This window comes from Miscanthus floridulus, chromosome 17, assembly GCF_019320115.1.
Source record: "Miscanthus floridulus cultivar M001 chromosome 17, ASM1932011v1, whole genome shotgun sequence".
NCBI lineage: Eukaryota > Viridiplantae > Streptophyta > Magnoliopsida > Poales > Poaceae > Miscanthus > Miscanthus floridulus.
This window is the reverse complement of record NC_089596.1, coordinates 19,891,211-19,910,225: the sequence shown is the minus strand read 5'-3', so window position 1 is coordinate 19,910,225 and position 19,015 is coordinate 19,891,211. Positions and strand designations below refer to the sequence as shown.

Here is a 19,015-nt window from a genome sequence, read left to right as displayed (position 1 = left end):
CAGCCCCGTGTCGTGATACGTGGCACGTCAGTTCCTCCACGCTTTGACGGGTGACGCGTCAGATCTGTCACGTCAGCGGTCGCCGCAGCCGTTGACCGCCCTCTTCCCACGCCGTGTAAACATGCCCGTCTAAAAATGTTTGTTTTGGAAAAAAAATTAAACAGCGTCAGTTTTAAAAAATGTTAAAAAAAATTCACACGAGGCGGCGCCCCCGTTGCTGGCTACTCTCTACCTGGTGCCTGTTTAGTTCCCAAAATTTTGCAAAATTTTTTAAGATTTCCCGTCACATCGAATCTTTGGACGCATGCATAAAGCATTAAATATAAATAAAAAATAAAACTAAATACATAGTTTAGACGAAATTCACGAGACGAATCTTTTAAGCCTAATTAGATTATGATTGGACACTAATTATCAAATAACAACGAAAGTGCTGCAGTACCCTTTAAAAAATAATTGGCCAGGGGAGCCTCCTCTCCTCTCGTCTCGTCTCCTCGACTCGTCGCACGCCCGCCGCCCGCGCTTGACTTGACCCGCGCACCTCCTCGGCGTCGGGGAGACCGGGCTCGGGCTCGGGCCTCGTCGTCCCGGCGGACGGAGGAGGACCTCGGCCGCAGCCCGGCCGTCGCCAGAGCCCTCGTCGTAGCGTCCGCTCGTCCCGCCGCGTCGAGCATTGGGGATCTCGCGGCCCGTTCGTCTGTAGCCACTGACAACTCGCCTGGGTACCGAACCCTAGCCTCTGCCGACGCCGACGGGAGGAGCTGGGGCTGGAGGGTGTGGACGAAGCTGGTGGTAACTGGTAAGCTCCTCGGCGCCCTGACCCTGTGCCGTGCTGCTGCGCGAACGCGTTTGTAAAATTTTGCTCGTGGGTTTTGATTGAACGGCCTTTTCCCTCGTGTTTGGCGCGGCGCTGTGGTGGGTTCGCGAGACGGAATCGCCTGGGTATTGATTGCTTCACGTGTAAAGGAGCTTTTTTTTAGCAGCAAATGGCAGGAGCACTGCCTTTCCATTATATAGGATAGGATTGTTTAGGGAGCTTTTGGTATGATGGGGTTGGTTGATTTGTTGTTTGACCCTATGGATATGAATTTCTGGAAATGGAGGCTAGATGTTGCTCCGTGTGGTTTGTAATGTAATGTTGCTGTATGTAGATAGATGCGGTTACAGGAACTAGTAGAGCCATAAGGAAGGGAAGCTTTTGCATACCACTAGGGGGCTGCTAGTCATTGGATGATTGGTTGTATGAGTTATTAAGGTCCCTGATTTAAGGAATTGAAGGGGATACCTCAATCACTTGCTACTCAACCAGCACATTGTTAGCCCTAGTTTATTTGTGTGATCAGGGTTAGCCCTACTAGGCTTTTATGTCCTGCCTGGCTCCCCTGTTTTTAGGGCCATTACATGAAACTGTTCCGTGTGGTTGCAATGTTGCTGTACAGCCATAACGAAGGGAAGCTTATGCATACCACTGGGGGCTTTTAGTCATTGGCTGATTGGTTGTATGAGATATTAGGGTCCCTAATCTAAGGATATTGAAGGGGATACCTTGGTCACTTGGTACACAACCAGCACATTGTTAGGGTGGGTAAGAGTTCATATGTATGATCAGGGTTAGCCCTAGGCTTTTGTGTCCTGCCTGCTCCCCTGTTTTTAGGGGCATTACGTGAAACTGCATGCTTTTTGTTGTTCTACGTACTATTGCATGCTATGCTTTTCTTTGTTACGTATTACACTTTGTCATTAATATAGATAGAGCTGAGCTACCGGCATCACGCGCTTGGGTTTCTATTTTTATCGAAATAACGGCTTCCAGATTAATCGAGTGTACATGTCCGTTCAGTGGCGAATCTAGGATTTTAGTTTAGGGTATGCCGCAAAAAAAATTCATATCCAATTCGGTAAATTCATTTTAGAAAAAGAATTGGAATGATTGAAGGCCGACATAGAAGACAACAACTTCATATTAATCTCATCAAACATACTTGGAGCATTGTCTCCGCTAGTTAAGGTACAGTTACCTAGAGCATTGTCCAAAACATACTTGTTCACTTCTTCACTATTTCCAGCAAAAAACTTTAAAAGTTCAATAAAGTTCCCTCTATTGCCAGATTCTTCACTTTTATCATGTCCACGAAACCCCAACCCTTGATGCAAAAGAAACTTAATGCACCTAAGTGATTAGAAGTAGTAGCAGCAGCCGCCGCCGCCTTCTTTGCTTCATGCTTTAAAAGAGATGCAATATCTGAGTTTCTCTTCGTAACTGCACAAATATTAAAAAACATGATTCTAAATAATTAAACAATTTTATTATTTGTAATGTTTGCAAATAGCATGGAGATTAGATCAGGAAACTGGGAAAGTGTGGCGTACTCAGGCGTTAGGCCGTCAGGGTGTCTGCCTGTCCGGCGGTGCCGGTGCTGTGACCGTGTGGTCTCGCTCCGTCCGTCCGTGGCCTCCGATCGAGATTAGTTTAGGGTAAAGTTACGTCTAACTATGTTGTGTGGCGACTGGTCACTGGCGTGATCCATTTGTGAGGTAACTAGCGCCTCTTTGTTGCGTGGGCCGCGTGGGGCGCCTCAAGTGGGCCTTTCGTGGTGGCGTGATCCATTCCAGGTAAGGTTTTTTTTTTTTACAAATTCAAATGCAATACGTATATATAATAGTATAGTCACCGGTGCCACAGGGTATGCCAGTGCATACCTGGCATACCCTGTGCCTCCGCCACTGTGTCCGTTACTACTTCCCTTTCCGAATTGTGATGCTGGAAAGTTGTAAATTAATTGCCATGTGTGTTCGTGTCCCAACTGATCATGATATCGGATTTGTTTCTATTCGGCTTGTTTTATTCCTCCATTGATTATGTTCCGTTTACCGTTGCATTAAAATTCCAGGTTGTTATTTTGCTGATTGAAAGTACTCCATGGCTTAATGATGAACTGGTAATAAAGGGGTCAATCATTGACAACCAGCTATCCGAGGAGGGTTTCGGAGTTCTTACTAAGAAGAGAGTTACGCATGCTAATCAGCAAAGGACGGACAGAGATCTTGCTTGCTTTACTGAACTGAAGACATGCCCAAAACACCTCCTGTCCAAGCAAGCAAGAACACTGAACTGCAGAAACAATCTGCACCCAACTTAACAATAACAAATGAGCACTCAAGTACGAAGGAAGTGGCTAAAACAGAGCGCCCTATCAATGATGTGAAACGCATTACCACTTGGATCTGCAAAAATTTGGCCTGTAAAGCTGTTAGACCATCAGAAGATTCCTTCTGCAAGAGGTGCTCGTGTTGTATTTGCCACAAGTTCGATGACAATAAGGATCCTAGTCAATGGTTAGTTTGTTCATCTGACAATGATAGCAACAATTGTTGTGGTTCTTCTTGCCATATTGAATGTGCTTTCCAAGACAAGAGGGTAGGATGCTTTGATCTGGAGCAAATTATACATCCTGATGGCAGTTATTCTTGTGCCTTGTGTGGAAAGATTTCTGGAATACTAGGGTAAAGTACAATTTCTAATTAACTCAAGTCTCATTATTTCTGTTGTATTTTGCTTTGTTTCTTTTCCCTGTTCGATCATAATATTCTTGTTGGAATCTAGAAACATAATGAACTTGCATTAGATAAATTGTCGACAGAATATCGTCGGCAGTCCTCCGAGGGGTACCACACGAAGGTAGATTGATCGGCAAAGATGCGTGTAATCGAGAACAAGAAGGCAATAGAGACACACGAGTTAGATAGGTTCAGGCCGTCAGTATGACGTAATACCCTACTTCTGTGGTCTGTTGGATTGTATTGACTATCGTATGATATTGCGTGACTTTGGAGGGGGTCCCTGCTCGCCTTATATAGTCCGGGGGGCAGGGTTACAAGTCGGTTAGATCTAGAAGATAACCGGAAAGTAATAACATATTACAGGAATCATGTGATCATACGTATCCTAACAAATCTCGTAGTATCTTCAGGATATCTTCCCGATGTCTTGCGGGAGGCGTCGAGCAGCGTCGTGCCCCGCAAGGCTTCGTCTTGTGGGCTGGGCCGCCCCTGAGGGCGCAGCCCATGTGGTCTGCCGTGGGTATCCGGGGTCGTACCCCCAACAACTAGTCTCCGAGCGCCTTGCATTCGTTGTGTAACGCCGTCTTGAGCTTGTCCGAGCATGTTGTGAACAAAGTCGAGAAGTCAAACTCATGGTCCGACCACCGTGATGAGTTGCCGAGCAGCGTGAACCGTCGCCGAGCAGCGTGAACTATCGCCGAGCAGTGAGAACCGTCGCCGAGCAGCGTGAACCGTCGTCGAGCAGCGTAACCCAAGTATGGCTGCCATAAGGGTGTAGGAGCTCAAGTTCAAAACGAAAATTCCTCGCAGTGGACCAAGTGTGCCCACTTAGAGTCCGACGACAAGAAAGGGAGATAGTATTCTTCAACTTCAGGAGGCGCGAGGTCTTTCAGATTAAGCAAAATATACTCACCGCAAGGTGAAGTGTGCCACTTAGTCCCCAAGCTTGACAGTAGGTGAGCAGTCACATGGTGCCAGGGTCCAAAGTAGAAGAAAAGTAGAAGAAAAGTAGAAGACCAGCCGAGCAGTCAGCTAGTCCCCGAGCGTAACCTCGAGATGAGGAAAAGCACATTTCACCGCAAGGGTGAAGTGTGCCCACTTAGTTCCTGAGCCTGACAGTAGGTGACGTGGTCACGTGGTCCAGGTTTAGAAGCAGCAGTCAACAGAAGAAAGTCCCCAGTGCGTTGAGGAACCAAGTCGTATTGCTGACGTAGTCTCCGAGCCACAAGTGGAAATCTTGGAGAAAACAAATCCTGGAGAAAAAATCGGAGTAATGGTTGTACAGTAGTGGTTACTGAGCCTTATCAGATGGCGGAGAAGGCGGCGAATAATCGGTGAGTAGTAACAAATCGCGGCGATAAATGAGCAGTATGGGCTGTAGTTACGCGAAAGCCCAGTTAACGGCCCACCACGCTATTGCGGAGAATTCGGAGTGGCGCAAATCGTGGGAGCGGTTTTCTAAAAACCCTCGAATGCGAAAGGTGGGGGAATGGGGGAAGTGCTTTATAACTGCGCCCCCGCACCCCGCGCTCCCACCTTTGCCATTTTGCCGTTTCATCTTCCTCCTTAGCCCTCGCACTTCCAAATCCACACGCGCTCCCACCACCAACCCAAAACAGATCTGAGAGATGGCGCCGAAGAAGGGAGCAGGAAACCCAAAGAAGGCGGCCGTCGGAGCCAGCCGGGACAACGAGTGGGTGCCGTCAGTCATGGGGGAGGCGGAGATCAATAGGATGGTGGAAGCGGGCGTTCTCCCGGACCGTGCCATCGTCGGATGGCGGCCAGCCAGCGGTGAGCCCTTTCCAATGCCCCATACCGACGAAGCCGTAGTTTTTGCGGATTATTTCTGGCGCGGGTTAGGTTTTCCCGTTCATCCTTTCTTGAAGGATCTGCTGGAGTTCTGGGTCATTAGTCTGTGCAACCTCCACCCAAACACCGTCTTGCACGTCTCCATCTTCATCCATTTCTGTGTCATATCTCGGAGTTCTTCCCCACTTCAACCTCTTCCGTCATCTATTCTGGCTGAAGAAGGGTGGCGGCGGTTCGAAGGTGGTCGACGGTGTGTATCTTCAACTCCGCGACGGGATGGCGGGCGAGTACATCACTGTACCGCTAAATACCTCGTTGAAGGGGTGGAACGCCAGGTGGTTCTACATGAAGCAGAGCCATCCCGCCATCCGTTGCGACGTCGACCACGTTCTGAAGAACCAGACGAGCTGGTCGGAGAAACCGAGCAGTGCCGACATGGAGCAGGTGAGGGAGCTCCTCGACCTGATAAAGGGCGTGAAAATTAATAGTGGATTGGTGGCGGCGAGCTTCATAGTGCGCCGCGTCCAGCCCTGCAAGGAGAGGGCCCACGCGGGCTATGACTTCAAGGGTGACAACGACGGTACCTGAGAGAGCACGGGGAGGCTCTCGAAGGACGAAGTGCTAGAGCGGGCCACAGAGCTGTTCACTCCAAATGCCTCGTTCAGCCTATCCAAGCAAACGAGGGCCTTCAACTGTACGAATCCGCCTCCTCAGGTAAACATCCCAATTGTTTTGTTCTTGATGCTCTTCATCCTTTACCGTTGCCAAGCAGTTAACTGATGCATTTATGAAAAGATCCATTCGCAGGAATGAGCGGTGTACTTCTCGGGCGTGCCGAGGGGGGACTAACCGCAGGCGATAGACGCCCGGCCACCAGCTCAGCCTGAGGAGGGAGCCGTCAATGTCCCTTCGGAGTCCGGAGGCGCGGACGCTGGACGGACAGAGAGTCCTCCCCCGGTGTCGGAGAAAGTCCGGGTGAAGAGGGCAGCGACAGATGAGTCGGCCCGGAAGAAGAGGAAGATGACGGGTGCTGCCCCCCATAAACTGGGCGGCATCTCGCTTGGCGGTGACCGGACCACTCGGACGCAGAGTGCGGCGATGTCCGAGTGGTCGGACGACGACGGGGCTTCAGCAGCTCCTCGTCCGAGCACTGAAGCGTCTCCGTGCAACACGTGCGCGGAGGAGCGATCGAAGGGAGGGGAGGGAGTCCCCGAGCAGCCGGCGAAGGGAGTCCTCGAGCAGCAGGCGAGGGGAGTCCCGGAGCGGCAGGCGGAGACCGCGAGACCTCCATCCCAGGGCGCGGGGGTCGACCCTAGAGCCGCGCCTGGGGGCTCGGGTAGGCAGCGCTGGTTCAGAAAAGTATACCGGCAAGCCGACACGTAAGTATCCTTGTGTTGGAGTTAATTTGTTGTCAAATCCTTATCGCGGTGGCGATTGACGAACTAATCTGATGCAGAGCGAGGCATACGGAGGAGTTGAATCCGTCCGTTCAGACCGGCGAGCAACCGGGGGCTGGTCCCGACGTGGAGGCGACGCCGGCAACTCCCATCTTGGAGTCCCCGGGTGCTCGGCAGCCTGCGGATGAGTCAACCGCGCCTGCTGGTGGACTTGGCGGCGGCGAAAGGTTGGCGTCGACGGCGGATGGGTCGGCTGCAGTGCCTGGGGCAACAGCGAAAGCCGCCGGGTCCTCGGGAGCGGAGGCTGGAGTATCCCACACCACGCCGGAGTTCGGAGCGGAGAAGCCTGCGGTGCCAGGGGAGCAGACGACGCTCCCTGAAGTGTCGGACGGCGTGGTCGGACACGCTGTCCGGCCACCGAGCCCCCAGGTGGTGCCTCCAGCTGCGGAGGAGGACGAAGTGGAAGAGATTGAGCGTGAGGAATCACGAGCTTAAGCTGTCCGAATACTCCGCAAGCGGGGCAGCGAAGTGGTGGTTGTTGAAGAGGACACCACCAGGGAGCTTAGGAGGCTGGAGTCCGCCCTTTCCGGAGTGATGAAGCAAATCAAGGTCAGTACTGCGTCTGCGATGCTCGTCTTTGACGTTGTAGATCGGCTTTGCTTCATAGTCTTGGTGCGTTTGCAGGGGATAGCTCGGACTGCCGAATTACGACGCTAGCTGATCAAGAGGATGGAGCCCGTCGCCGAAGAAAACGCCAAGCTGAAGGAAGCGATGAAGTTAATGGAGAAAAACGTCCAGAGGGCCCAGCGCGAGCAAGATCTTGCCGAGTCTCAAGCGCGGGATCTGGAATACCAAAAGGGGCTCTGTCCGAGCAGTTGGCGACCGCATCCGAGCAGTTGCGGGGCAAGTCCGAGCAGCCTGCCGCCGTCTTCGAGCGGCTGACGAGTGTGTCCGAGCAGCTCCAAAACGTCTCCGAGCGGAAAAAAGGTATGGCGTATCGGCGATTTTGCTTTGCATTGTTGAACAGTCATATTGTTGCTGACGACTGTTGTGCTTGTAGAGCAAGATGCGGAGCTCGGCCAGCAGCGCCAAATCGTCGGGCAACTCTGAGAGGAGAAGGCGAAGGAGTTAGGGCAAGCGGAGAAGCTGGTCGAGGAGCTGAAAGGTAAGTACTTCGTGGTCGGAGTTACTGTTGGAGTAATTTCCTTGCTTGATGGAATCTTGTAATGCCTGCAGACTACCGTCGGAGGGTCAAGGCGTAGTTTGATGTGTTGGAGCAGGAGGCCAGAACCTAGCGGAGCAAGCTCGACGCCGTAGTTGCCGGAATCAAGCCGGTGCTCGACTGCGTCGACTTGGAGGTGGCTCCTCAACCCGACGGCAGGTCGCTGTGTCCGGACACCATCATTGAGAGGTGCAAGGCGATGTGGGAGAACTTCAAAAGCTTCAACCGCGACGCCATCGTCACCGCCGTTACACACGCCCGAGCGGTGGTCCAGTCCCATTACCCTACTATTGACTTTCAAGCGATAGGGGCCGGATTTGCTAGAGGGACGGGCGCAACGGAGCACCAGCAGCTGGAAGATGAGGTGGAAGACGCGGCGAAGAAGCTGGCCGGCGACGTCGACCTGTTCGGCGAGATGGATGGCGATAGCGAAGCTCGATGATCTGCTCGGAGAAAAGTCTATAATAACTGGAGAGAGTGGTTAAAACGCGCAAGGGCGCAGACAATCATTTATATATATGTATAAATGTTGTAAAATAACATGTGCATGTTTATGCAGTTTGTCAGTTTTTCGTTGAAGAATCGTTGTAGTGTTAACCCTAACGCAATTATACGTAGTATAAGTAGCGTCCGAGCAGTTAGTTTGTTACTGAACTCTTTGGCCTTAGCTAGCCCATAGTCCACAACGTCGAGCGCGGAGCCCGTGCACGTGTAGGAGGAACAGACATGACAAAGGAACTGCAGCCGACCACCCATAACGCAGAGCGCCGAGCCCGTAGCACGTGTAGGGAGAGATCGGAGACTGGGTCTTCTCCATAGAGAACAGAGCGGAACGTATGCTGCTCGACGGTTGGCGAAATAACTTAGAGATATATGTAGTATTAGTAGCGTCCGAGCAGTGAGTTCTTTACTGGGCTCTTGGCCTTGGTTAGCCCATAGTCCATAATGTTGAACGCGGAGCCCGTGCACGTGTACGAGGAACAGGCGTGACTAAGGAACCGCAGCCGACCACCCATAACGCAGAGCGCGGAGCCCGTAGCACGTGTAGGGAGAAATCGGAGACTGGGTCTTCTCCATAGAGCACAGAACAAAACATGTGCTGCTCGGCGATTGGCGAAACATTTCGGAGATATGGAGAAACGTGGCGGAGCGTTTATGGCGATCACATATTGGAGATATGGAGAAACGTGACGGAGCATTTATGGCGATCACATATTAGAGTTCATTAAGGATTAACTTAGAGCTGGCGACCGTAAGTGGAGATTAAGTCATAATGGAGACAAATTATGACGACTAAAACTTTGTTCATCATGGAGTGAAGAATATATATCTATAGCATTTCAAGGATAAAAACGTATAAGATGTTCGATGTGTCCTGAATTGGGGATATCGATTCCGTCCAAGTCACATAGCCGGTAAGACCCTGGTCTGGTAACCTCTTTGACCACGTAGGGCCCTTCCCAGGGGGAGGAGAACTTATGCATCCCTTCGGTTTTATGCTTTCTGTGGAGAACGAGGTCGCCGATAGCAAATGAACGACCTTTGATGTTGCGGTTATAGTATCTTCGCAAGCCTTCTAGGTATTGGGCTGTGCGGATACATGTGATCAGGCGTTCTTCCTCGGCCCTGTTGACGTCCTCTGTCCGAACAGTTGTGGCTTGCTCTTCATCATAATGTTTCACCCTAGGTGCTCGGAAGGCAATGCCCGCTGGTAGTATGGCTTCTGAGCCGTAAATCAAGAAATATGAAGACACCGGTGCTGCGACTAGCTTGAGTTCGCAGTCCTCAGACCACAGTTGGTAGCTCTTTGAGCCATCTGCCCGGATGCTTTTCTTCTTTCTGATATAGCCTCTTTTTTAGGGCACTAAGTATCATGTTGTTCGTCCGTTCGACCTGGCCGTTGGCCCTAGGATGGGCAACGGAGACGTATTTGACGGAAATGCATCGGTCTTCGCAGAAATCCCAAAAATGATGACCAGTAAATGTAGTTCCGGGGTCGGTGATAATGTTGTTCGGGGGATCGAATCTGTGGATGATATCTTCGAAGAGCTCAACTGCTTTCTTTGCAGTGGTTGAAACAAGCGGTTTGTATTCGATTCACTTGGAGAACTTGTCGATGGCGACGTATACGTACCGGAAACCACCTAGCGCTGGCTTGAAAGGCCCGATCATGTCCAGTCCCCAGCATGCAAAAGGCCAGGAAGCTGGGATGGTCTGCAGTTCTTGTGCCGGCACATGTATTTGCTTGGCAAAAAATTGGCATCCTTCACAACGTCGGACGAGGTCTTCTGCATCGGAGATGGCCGTGGGCCAATAGAAACCAGCTCGGAAAGATTTGCCGACCAGGTTTCTCGAGGCCGCGTGGTTGCCTTAGGAACCAGAGTAAATTTCTAGAAGTAGTTTCACTCCCTCTTCTTGGGTGATGCATTTCTACAGTATCACTTCCTTAGCACTTTTCCTCGTTAAATTCCCATCCACCAGCACGTAATGCTTACTTCGACGGATTAGGCGTTCGGTTTCAGTTTTGTCGGCGGGTACTTCAGCGCTGGTGAGGTACTTGACGAACTGCTCCCTTCAATCGGCGGCCGGCGAAGGCACTGTAAGTACCAGCTGCTCGGCGGGGGGAATTTCTTGAACTTCCTTCTCTTTCTTAATAGACGACGTAAAGAGGTATTGAACGAAGGCCCCAGGCGGAATCGCGGCGCGAGAGGAGCCTATCTTGGATAGGTGGTCGGCGAGCTGATTTTGATCTCGTACCACGTGGTGGTACTCGATACCGTAGAACTTTCCTTCAAGCTTCCTGATTTTGGCACAGTATGCGTCCATCTTCTCACTAGAGCAGAACCAGTCTTTGTTGAGCTGGTTGATGACCAGCGCGGAGTCCTCGTATACCATGACGCGTTTGACGCCGAGCTCAACGGCTATACGGAGTCCGTGGAGACTTGCTTCATATTTGGCGGCGTTGTTGGAGGCCGAAAAATGTATTCGGAGAATGTATCAGAGCTTATCCTTGGTCGGCGTAATGAACAGAATTGCAGCACCAGCACCGTTGATGTTGAGGGCGCTGTCGAAGTACATCATCCAGTGCTCGGGGCAAGTAGCGGGGATGGGTTCTTGGATCTTGGTCCACTCAGCGACGAAGTCAGCGAGCGCCTGTGACTTGATGGTAGGCTTGCTTCTGAATTCAATGGAGTAAGTGCCGCGCTTGATAGCCCACTTGATGCGGCCGTTGGCCTTTTTGTTGCGGAGGATGTCCCCCCAGAGGAAACTCGGTGACCATGGCGATCTTGTAGTACTCGAAGTAATGGCGGAGCTTGCGTGACGTGATCAGAATGGCGTATAGCAGCTTTTGGACACGAGGATAACGAGTTTTGGGCTCATTAAGGACCTCGCTGATGAAGTAAATCGGACGTTGCACCTTATAGGCGTGCCCGGCCTCCTCGCATTCGACGATGATAGCTGTGCTAACGACACAAGAAGTGGCGGCGATGTAGATTAGTAAAGTTTCTTCTGGCTTAGGCGCCGTCATGATCGGAGGCTTCGTTAAAAACAACTTGAGCTGCTCGAAAGCTGTATCTGCCTCCTCCGACCAGGAAAAACGCTCGGAGGCCTTGAGGAGTTTGAAGAACGGTAGTCCCTTTTCGCCGAGGCGCGATATAAAGCGGCTGAGAGCAGCCATGCAGCATGTAAGCTTTTGTATATCCTTGACGGACGTTGGTCGTTTTATGTTGGCGATGGCGGAGATCTTGTCGGGGTTGAGTTCGATGCCGCGGGCGCTGACGATGTAGCCCAGGAGTATGCCGGATGGAACTCCAAAGATGCACTTTGAAGGGTTTAGCTTATATCAGTACCTTTTCAGGTTGGCGAATGTTTCTTCAAGGTCGACGATGAGATTATCGACGGTCTTGGACTTGACGACCACATCGTCGATGTAGGCTTCGACGTTGCGGCCGATCTGTTGATCAAGGCACATCTGGATGGCCCTTTGGTAGGTCGTCCCAGCGTTCTTGAGTCCGAAAGACATGGTGGTATAGTAGTACGCACTAAAAGGCGTGATGAACGACGTCTTGATCTGGTCGTCTTCCTTGAGGGATATCTGGTGATAGTCGGAGTAACAATCGAGGAAGGAGAGCAGTTCGTAGCCGGCGGGGAAGTCTACAACCTCGTCTATTCGAGGCAGACCGAAGAGGTCTTTAGGGCAGTGTTTGTTAAGATCCGTGTAATCACATTCTTCATTCTTTATTCTTTTTTTGAACGAGAACAGGGTTTGCTAACCACTCAGGATGATACACTTCTTTTATGAACCCGGCAGCTAGGAGCCGTTTTATTTCTACCCTAATAGCCTTCTTTTTGTCTAGAGCGAATCGTCAGAGTTTTTGCTTGATCGGTTTGGCGGTCGGCGAGACATTGAAGGAGTGCTCGATCTTCTCTCGTGGTACCCCCGGCATATCTGCAGATTTTCAAGCAAACACGTCGGCGTTGGCACGTAGGAAGGAGACGAGCGCGCTTTCCTATTTGGGGTCGAGGTGAGCCCCAATCTTCACGGTCTTGGAGAGGTCGTCGAGGCCGAGGCCGACCTCCTTGGTTTCCTTGGATTTGGTGGAGGCGCGAGGAGGCTCTAGCGATGGGATCTCTAGGTCGTCGGCGGGCACCGTCCTAGCGTCGGTGACCACACTGGCCATCTGGATGGAGAGGTCGGTGGCTTCGGCGAGAGCGAGACTCTCTGTCTCGTAGGCGTAGGCGATGGAGAGGTTGGCCCGCAGGGCCAAGACTCCTGCAGGCGAAGGCATCTTCAGCACCAAATAGGCGTAGTGCGGTACGGCCATGAACTTGGCCAGAGCAGGCCGACCAAGTATGGCGTGGTAGGCGGTGTTGAAGTCGGCGACGTAGAAGTTGATGTGTTCGACGCGGTAGTTGCTAGCCAGTGTCGAACTGTACTGGTAGGATGATCTCTCCAAGTGATTTGGATGCCCTGCTAGGTACCACACCCCAAAAGGAGGAGTCGGAGGGTGTGAGATCTCCTATCCCAAGCCCCAACTCCTTTAGGGCTCCGACGAAGAGGAGGTTCAGAGCGCTCCAGCCGTCGACGAGCACTTTTCTGAAAAGCACTTTCTGGACGGTTGCGTCGAGGACGAGGGGGAAACGCCCTGTGTAAGGAATATCCGCCCACTGATCGGCCCTGCTGAAGGTGATGGGGACCTCAGACCAGGGGCGATAGCTGGGGTTGGCGACGACGTCTTCTGCATTGACGGCGAGCACCCGTCGGGCGGTGAGCTTCCGTTCTCTTCTGCTCTCGGCGGCGGTGAGACCCCCGAAGATAGTGGCAACCACCTTGTCGTGATCCTGGAAGGCATTGTTGTTGCCCCCAGGTGGTCGGCGGCCTCCGGCGCCATCATTGTTGTCGTCGTCCGGCTTTTTAGCCTGGAATTCCTTGGTCAAGCTGAGGCAGTCCTTCATCTTATGCTTGGCGTTTTTGTGGAGGGGGCACGGGCCCTCGAGTATCTTCTTGTACTGCTCGTCATAGTTGTGCTTGTCTCAAGGTTCTTCGACGGCGGCGACAATGTGGTCTGGTCAGCGGCGGCGATATTGACCAGACTTGGATCCTTCTGGCCGATCACGGCCACTGTCCCGATGGTGATTGCGGTCGTCGTAGCGGCGGTAGCTGTGGCGCCGGTCGTCGGGGCGATCGTCGCTGCGGCGAGTTGAGCGATGAGTGCCCGCATCCTCATTGAAACACACTTCGGCTTCTTCAGCGTCGGCGTACTGGTTGGCGGTCGTAATCATCTCGTCAATCCCCGTTGGCGGCTTGCGATTGAACTTAGAGCGGAAGTCGTGGTGATGGAGTCCTCAGACGAAGGCGGTGATGACCTCAGCTTTCGTAATGTTGGGAATAGAATTCCTCATCTCGGAAAAGCGTCTGATGTAGTTACGGAGGAGCTCGGACGGCTTCTGGTAGATACGGTTCAAATCATGCTTGGTGCCCGGCCGAGTACACGTAGCCATGTAGTTGTCAGTGAAGATCTTCTTCAGCTGTTCCTAGGATCCGATGGAGTTCGGGGCAAGGCTTGTGAACCAGTTCATCGCGGTTGGCGTGAGCATGACGGGAAGATAGTTCGCCATGACACTGGTAACTCCTCCGGCGGTGCGCACAACAGTGGCGTAAGTCTGTAGCCACTGTGTGGGGTTCATCCGTCCCTCGTAGGGCTCGACCCCAGTGATTTTGAAACCACAGGGCCACTGGAGTGTTCGGAGTTCCCTCGTGGATGCTGGGGGCCCTTCAGGGTTGTCGGCGCTGTGATCTGCAGCGTTGCCGGCGTTGAGCAGCTCGAGAGCTGAGTCCGGGTTACCGAACTCTTGCTCGTACTCTTGACGGTGACGTACTTCTTTTTCATGGCGACCGAAACGACGTTCATCGATACGTCGTCGCGCGTCTCGGAGATTGTTGAGGTGCGCTCGGACGTCCTGGTTGACCTCCTGATCGTGTTGGCGTGTGTGTTCGATGCGGTTGCCCCTAGCTCCCCCTGGAGGGGTTGTCTGTTCGTCGCGGTGCTGGTCGGTGAAACGACTTGGGCGGTGATCAGATCTTGGCGCAGCTGATCGGCGAATTGAGCTTGTGGAGTATGACGGCCTCTGATCCTGGCGGATCTCGTTGACCTGGCAGTATGCCGCTTTAAGCATGGCGACGACCTTTGCGACCTCCGGTGTCTGCGGGAGCCTGGCGAGCTCGTTGGCGGCCACGGCCAAGTTGGCGCTTGGGGTCTTGTAGACGTCGTGGCCGTCAACACGGATAAATTCGTCGTCGTGGTTGCGGTGGAATTGGCGTGGCCTTCCTTGCGAGTCAAGCTGAGCCTCGGCCATCGCAAGGGCAGCCTCGTTTGCTCGACGCTGCGCACGGTTGACGTTCCTGTTGACGCGGGCGGCGTGGTCCTCCTCGGTTTCCTCTTCCCACGGGGGGGCTGTCGACGCTGACGTTGAAGATTGCGCCTCCACGGAAGGGAGGGAAAGGAGGTTGTTCGGCGGAGGTTTCGGCGACAGTCTCCATAGAGCCGTGGGACTCGGAGTCTGGATTATCCTCCAGGATGGTTTGGAGGGATGCTCCGGGGCATCGGACGACGTGTAGCATGTTGACAGCCGGTGGAGGCTGGTCGGCGATCTGGTCGGCGGGAGGTTGGACATCTCCAACCTGGTCGGCGAACTTGCCCCTTAGGGCATCTTGGTAGGTGGTGGCGACGTTGGTGAATCCGAAGGGTAGGGCCGTAACCCCTGGAGTTTTCCAAGCAGCCTCCGATAGATCTGTATCGGACGGTGGTCGGCGCTAAACCAGAGTGGTCAGAGCCGATTCTGTGATGGAGAGGCAATCGGCGAGCTTCTGGTCGACCTGATCGATGGATGCGATCACATCGTCGTTGTTGATTCGCCTCCTCTAGTAGCGGGGGAGCAGGCGGCGAATTGTCGGCGAAAGCGACCTCGGAGGTGGTTCCGAGATCGGATCTGCAGTCGCAAGTGTTGGGTGATCGGCGCAGGATTGACCTGCACCGGCTCGATGAGCTCTCCGACTCCGTCAGCGTTGATGATCCACGAGATCGATCCGACCGTGAAGATCTGGCCGGGCTGTGGGAGGGACGAAGAGCCTGCGGAACGTACCATCTTGTTCGATATAGAAACAACACGCACACCCCTACCTGACGCGCCAACTGTCGACAGAATATTGTCGGCAGTCCTCCGAGGGGTACCCCACGAAGGTAGATTGATCGGCAAAGATGCGTGTAATCGAGAACAAGAAGGCAACAGAGACACGAGTTAGACAGGTTCAAGCCGTCAGTATGACGTAATATCCTACTCCTGTGGTCTGTTGGATTGTATTGGCTATTGTATGATGTTGCGTGAGTTTTGAGGGGGTCCTTGCCCGCCTTATATAGTCCGAGCGGCAGGGTTATAAGTCGGTTAGATCTAGGAGATAACCGGAAAGTAATAACAGATTACAAGAATCATGGGATCATACGTATCATAACAGATCTCGTAGTATTTTCAGGATATCTTCCCGATGCCTTGCGGGAGGCGCCGAGCAGCGTCGTGCCCCGCAAGGCTTCGTCTTGTGGGCTGGGCCGCCCCTGGGGGCGCAGCCCATGTGGTCTGCCGTGTGTATCCGGGGTCATACCCCCCACATAAATATAGATGTGTTCTTAATATATTATTAAATTATATGAAACATCGCACAAGTGCAGTTCTGCGATTCTTTGTATGCATGTGCAAAAATTAATTCTGCATGGAAAGTGACTAGCTCCACCTCAGTAATAATGAAATTAATGTGAACAAAGTCAGAAAGCATTTTTCAACTGTGGTATTTTCTTTACCTTTGATAGAAGTTTCATTCCTATTGATGGTAGATAAATAATTTTGTCAATCCATTTTAGAACATGCAACATTCAAGTTAATTAGGTTACTAGGAGCCAATTCATCTTTTCGGTGGATATTCTAGTCGTTCTTGTCAGCTTGTGTAGTCATCCAATGTATATAACATTGTGTAGATGCAAGGGTCCTATGTTGGTAAAAGTTGTAAAATGTACATCCTTCATTTTTATATACATGACATTTACGACAAGCTAATTTAGTTTCATTTTTTTACCTAATTAGCTTATCCTAAATGTCATATATTCAAAAATGAAGGGAGTACATCTTAGATGAATAAACCTAAAAGGCTGAAATTATCTTTTCCAATTTTTAATTCTTTGGAGCATGAAGTTGTTTGATTAGCCTAACACAGGTACAACATACCAGCACCTCAAAATTTTGGTCTAGTAGTTTTTTATTTTATTTTAATTGAGTGCCTGGTCTTAAATTGTGGTAATAATTTGCATATAGATACCGTATTTACTTGCGACATTATTGGGACACCTTCTGTGGCTTGGTCATTCTTGGTAGACTTGTATTTACTTGGGACATTATTGGAACACCTGCTGTGGCTTGGTCATTCTTGGTAGACTTGTTTAATTGACATATGTATTCTTTGTAGTAGGTATTGGAAAAGGCAATTAGTAATTGGAAAAGATGCTCGCCGAGTTGATAATCTCTGCCAACGCATTTATTTGAGCTACAGGCTATTAGAGGGAACTATCCATTTTAAAGAACTGCATGAGATTATCAAAGATGCAAAAGCCAAATTGGAAAGTGAGGTTGGCCCACTTGATGGAATGTCGGCAAAGAATGCACATGGTATCGTAAGCAGGTTCTCATCTGGTATTGCTGTGCAGAAACTATGCTCTACAGCAATTCAAAAAGCTGATGAGTGGTTGAGTTCTCCTGACCTGCATCTTCGAGGTGATGATCATTCTTACATAAAATATTAGTATAATAGTTTTGGTGTTGCTTCAAAAGACTTATGCACTTTTTTCTTTGCAGATTCATTACCTGTTGCCTGTAAATTTAAATTTGTAGACATAAAATCTTCTTCGCTCATTGTCATCTTGAAAGAAACCTCGTCTTCTGACACTATCAAAGGTTATAAGCTATGGTACTGGAAGAGCAGAGAGCAACCAAGTAGGGAAAAGCCTGTTATTGTGTCCAAAGATGAAAGAAAAATACTACTTTTTGACCTTACCCCATGCACAGAATATTCTTTCAGAGTTATATCATTCACAGATGATGGGGTACTTGGGCATTCAGAATCTAGATGTCGTACTGAGAGCAGGGAGATATTTGCCATGCGTGCACCACAGAATGCAGTGGGAGGGGGTACACAGGCACAAAAAAGAGACAGGAATCAGTCTTGTAAGTCAACTGGGTTCAAGATCCGAGATATTTGGAAGAACTTTCAGGAAGCTTTGGATGCAGAAGGCTGTTTTGAAGGGTTTTCTGAAGATGTGCATGAAGGTTCCTGCAGCAGAAGTGTTACCGAGACTGAGTTATCTGGAGCTTGTCGCAAGCTTCATTTCAACTCATCATCATCTGTCCCCGACCTAAATGCTGAGGTTCCTGTGCCCATGGACTACACCACTGAGAAGCATTATTATTCTAAGAAGGGACTTGTCAGATCAAATGACAGTGGTGACTCTGAGACCTGCGCAGTTGGCCACACTGCTGAGCCGCCTGCTGTTGAATCTCGGCCAGTAAGCAAGGTGAATACCGTACAAGTTAATAAATGTGAGCAGAATGGTGCTTCTGCTATTTGCCATGAAAAAATGCTCTCTGGATCAACGAGGCAACTGGATGGGGATTATGAGCATTGTGTAAAGGTAATAAGGCAGTTGGAATGCGATGGACACATTGAAAACGGTTTCAGGATGAAGTTCTTGACCTGGTATAGTCTAAGATCGACAGACCAGGAGCGCAAGGCTGTGACCACATATGTCAAAACATTAAGCGACGAACCCAGCAGCCTGGCTGGGCAGCTCGTCGATTCTTTTGGAGAAATCTTAAACAGCAAGAAGGCAAAAACCGGTTTCTGCAACAAACTATGGCATTAGGACAAAAGGATTAGAGCTGAAGATATTGCTAACACTGATTATCCATATTTTTCCCTGATCGGTGGCAGTTAAATTCTAGTTTATTCCATCAATCTGACAGCAATGAAAAGGGGCATCGGTGAAAATAGGAAATTATTTTAGGCAGCAAATAGCCAGCTCTGAAATAATTCTTTTCCATCAGGAACTAGTGGAATCTTAATTAACATTGGATTGCTAGGGTGTATCCTGAAATTATTGTAGAATGCTCTCTCTATCTTTTTTGTTGTGGCTCATTGAGGAATTCTTTTGGAGGTAGTCCGTTGGCTATTCTGGGTTATATCATGGTAAATGGAATTTGATGGTACAAAATATCTGGTTTACTTGTGCTTGTATCGTTTTTGTTTTCTTTACCCTACTGGAATTTTTCTTTTTCTAAAGTTTATAGTTTACACTACTTCATTATGTTGTAGTAGCTCGTGCCCAGGAGCAGCATAACAATAGCTTGTCACTAAATACCAGCATAACAATTTCCATATGCCCGTACCATGAAAATAGTTCCAACTTTACTTCGCCGTCTTTAGAAC

The 19,015-nt window shown here is 50.6% G+C and overlaps 1 protein-coding gene and 1 long non-coding RNA gene across 3 annotated transcripts; both read left to right on the top strand.

Moving 5' to 3' along the window:
- The first annotated feature begins 498 nt into the window (after nt 1-498).
- On the top strand, nt 499-18,808 carry LOC136518036 (VIN3-like protein 1). 2 transcript variants are annotated; one of them, XM_066511690.1, is made up of 4 exons: nt 499-799; nt 2,892-3,504; nt 17,006-17,307; nt 17,389-18,808. In XM_066511690.1, the coding sequence occupies exons 2-4, from the start codon at nt 3,071-3,073 to the stop codon at nt 18,450-18,452; spliced, it is 1,800 nt and encodes a 599-aa protein (XP_066367787.1). In that variant the 5' UTR covers nt 499-799; nt 2,892-3,070; the 3' UTR covers nt 18,453-18,808. The 2 variants fall into 2 exon arrangements, with proteins under 2 accessions (XP_066367787.1, XP_066367786.1); XM_066511689.1 differs by having other exon boundaries at nt 17,003-17,307.
- LOC136518037 (uncharacterized) lies at nt 7,250-9,534 on the top strand. Its single transcript, XR_010774421.1, has 3 exons — nt 7,250-7,376; nt 7,452-7,932; nt 8,004-9,534. It is a non-coding gene; the product is annotated as an uncharacterized lncRNA (long non-coding RNA).
- Nucleotides 18,809-19,015: the final 207 nt, after the last annotated feature.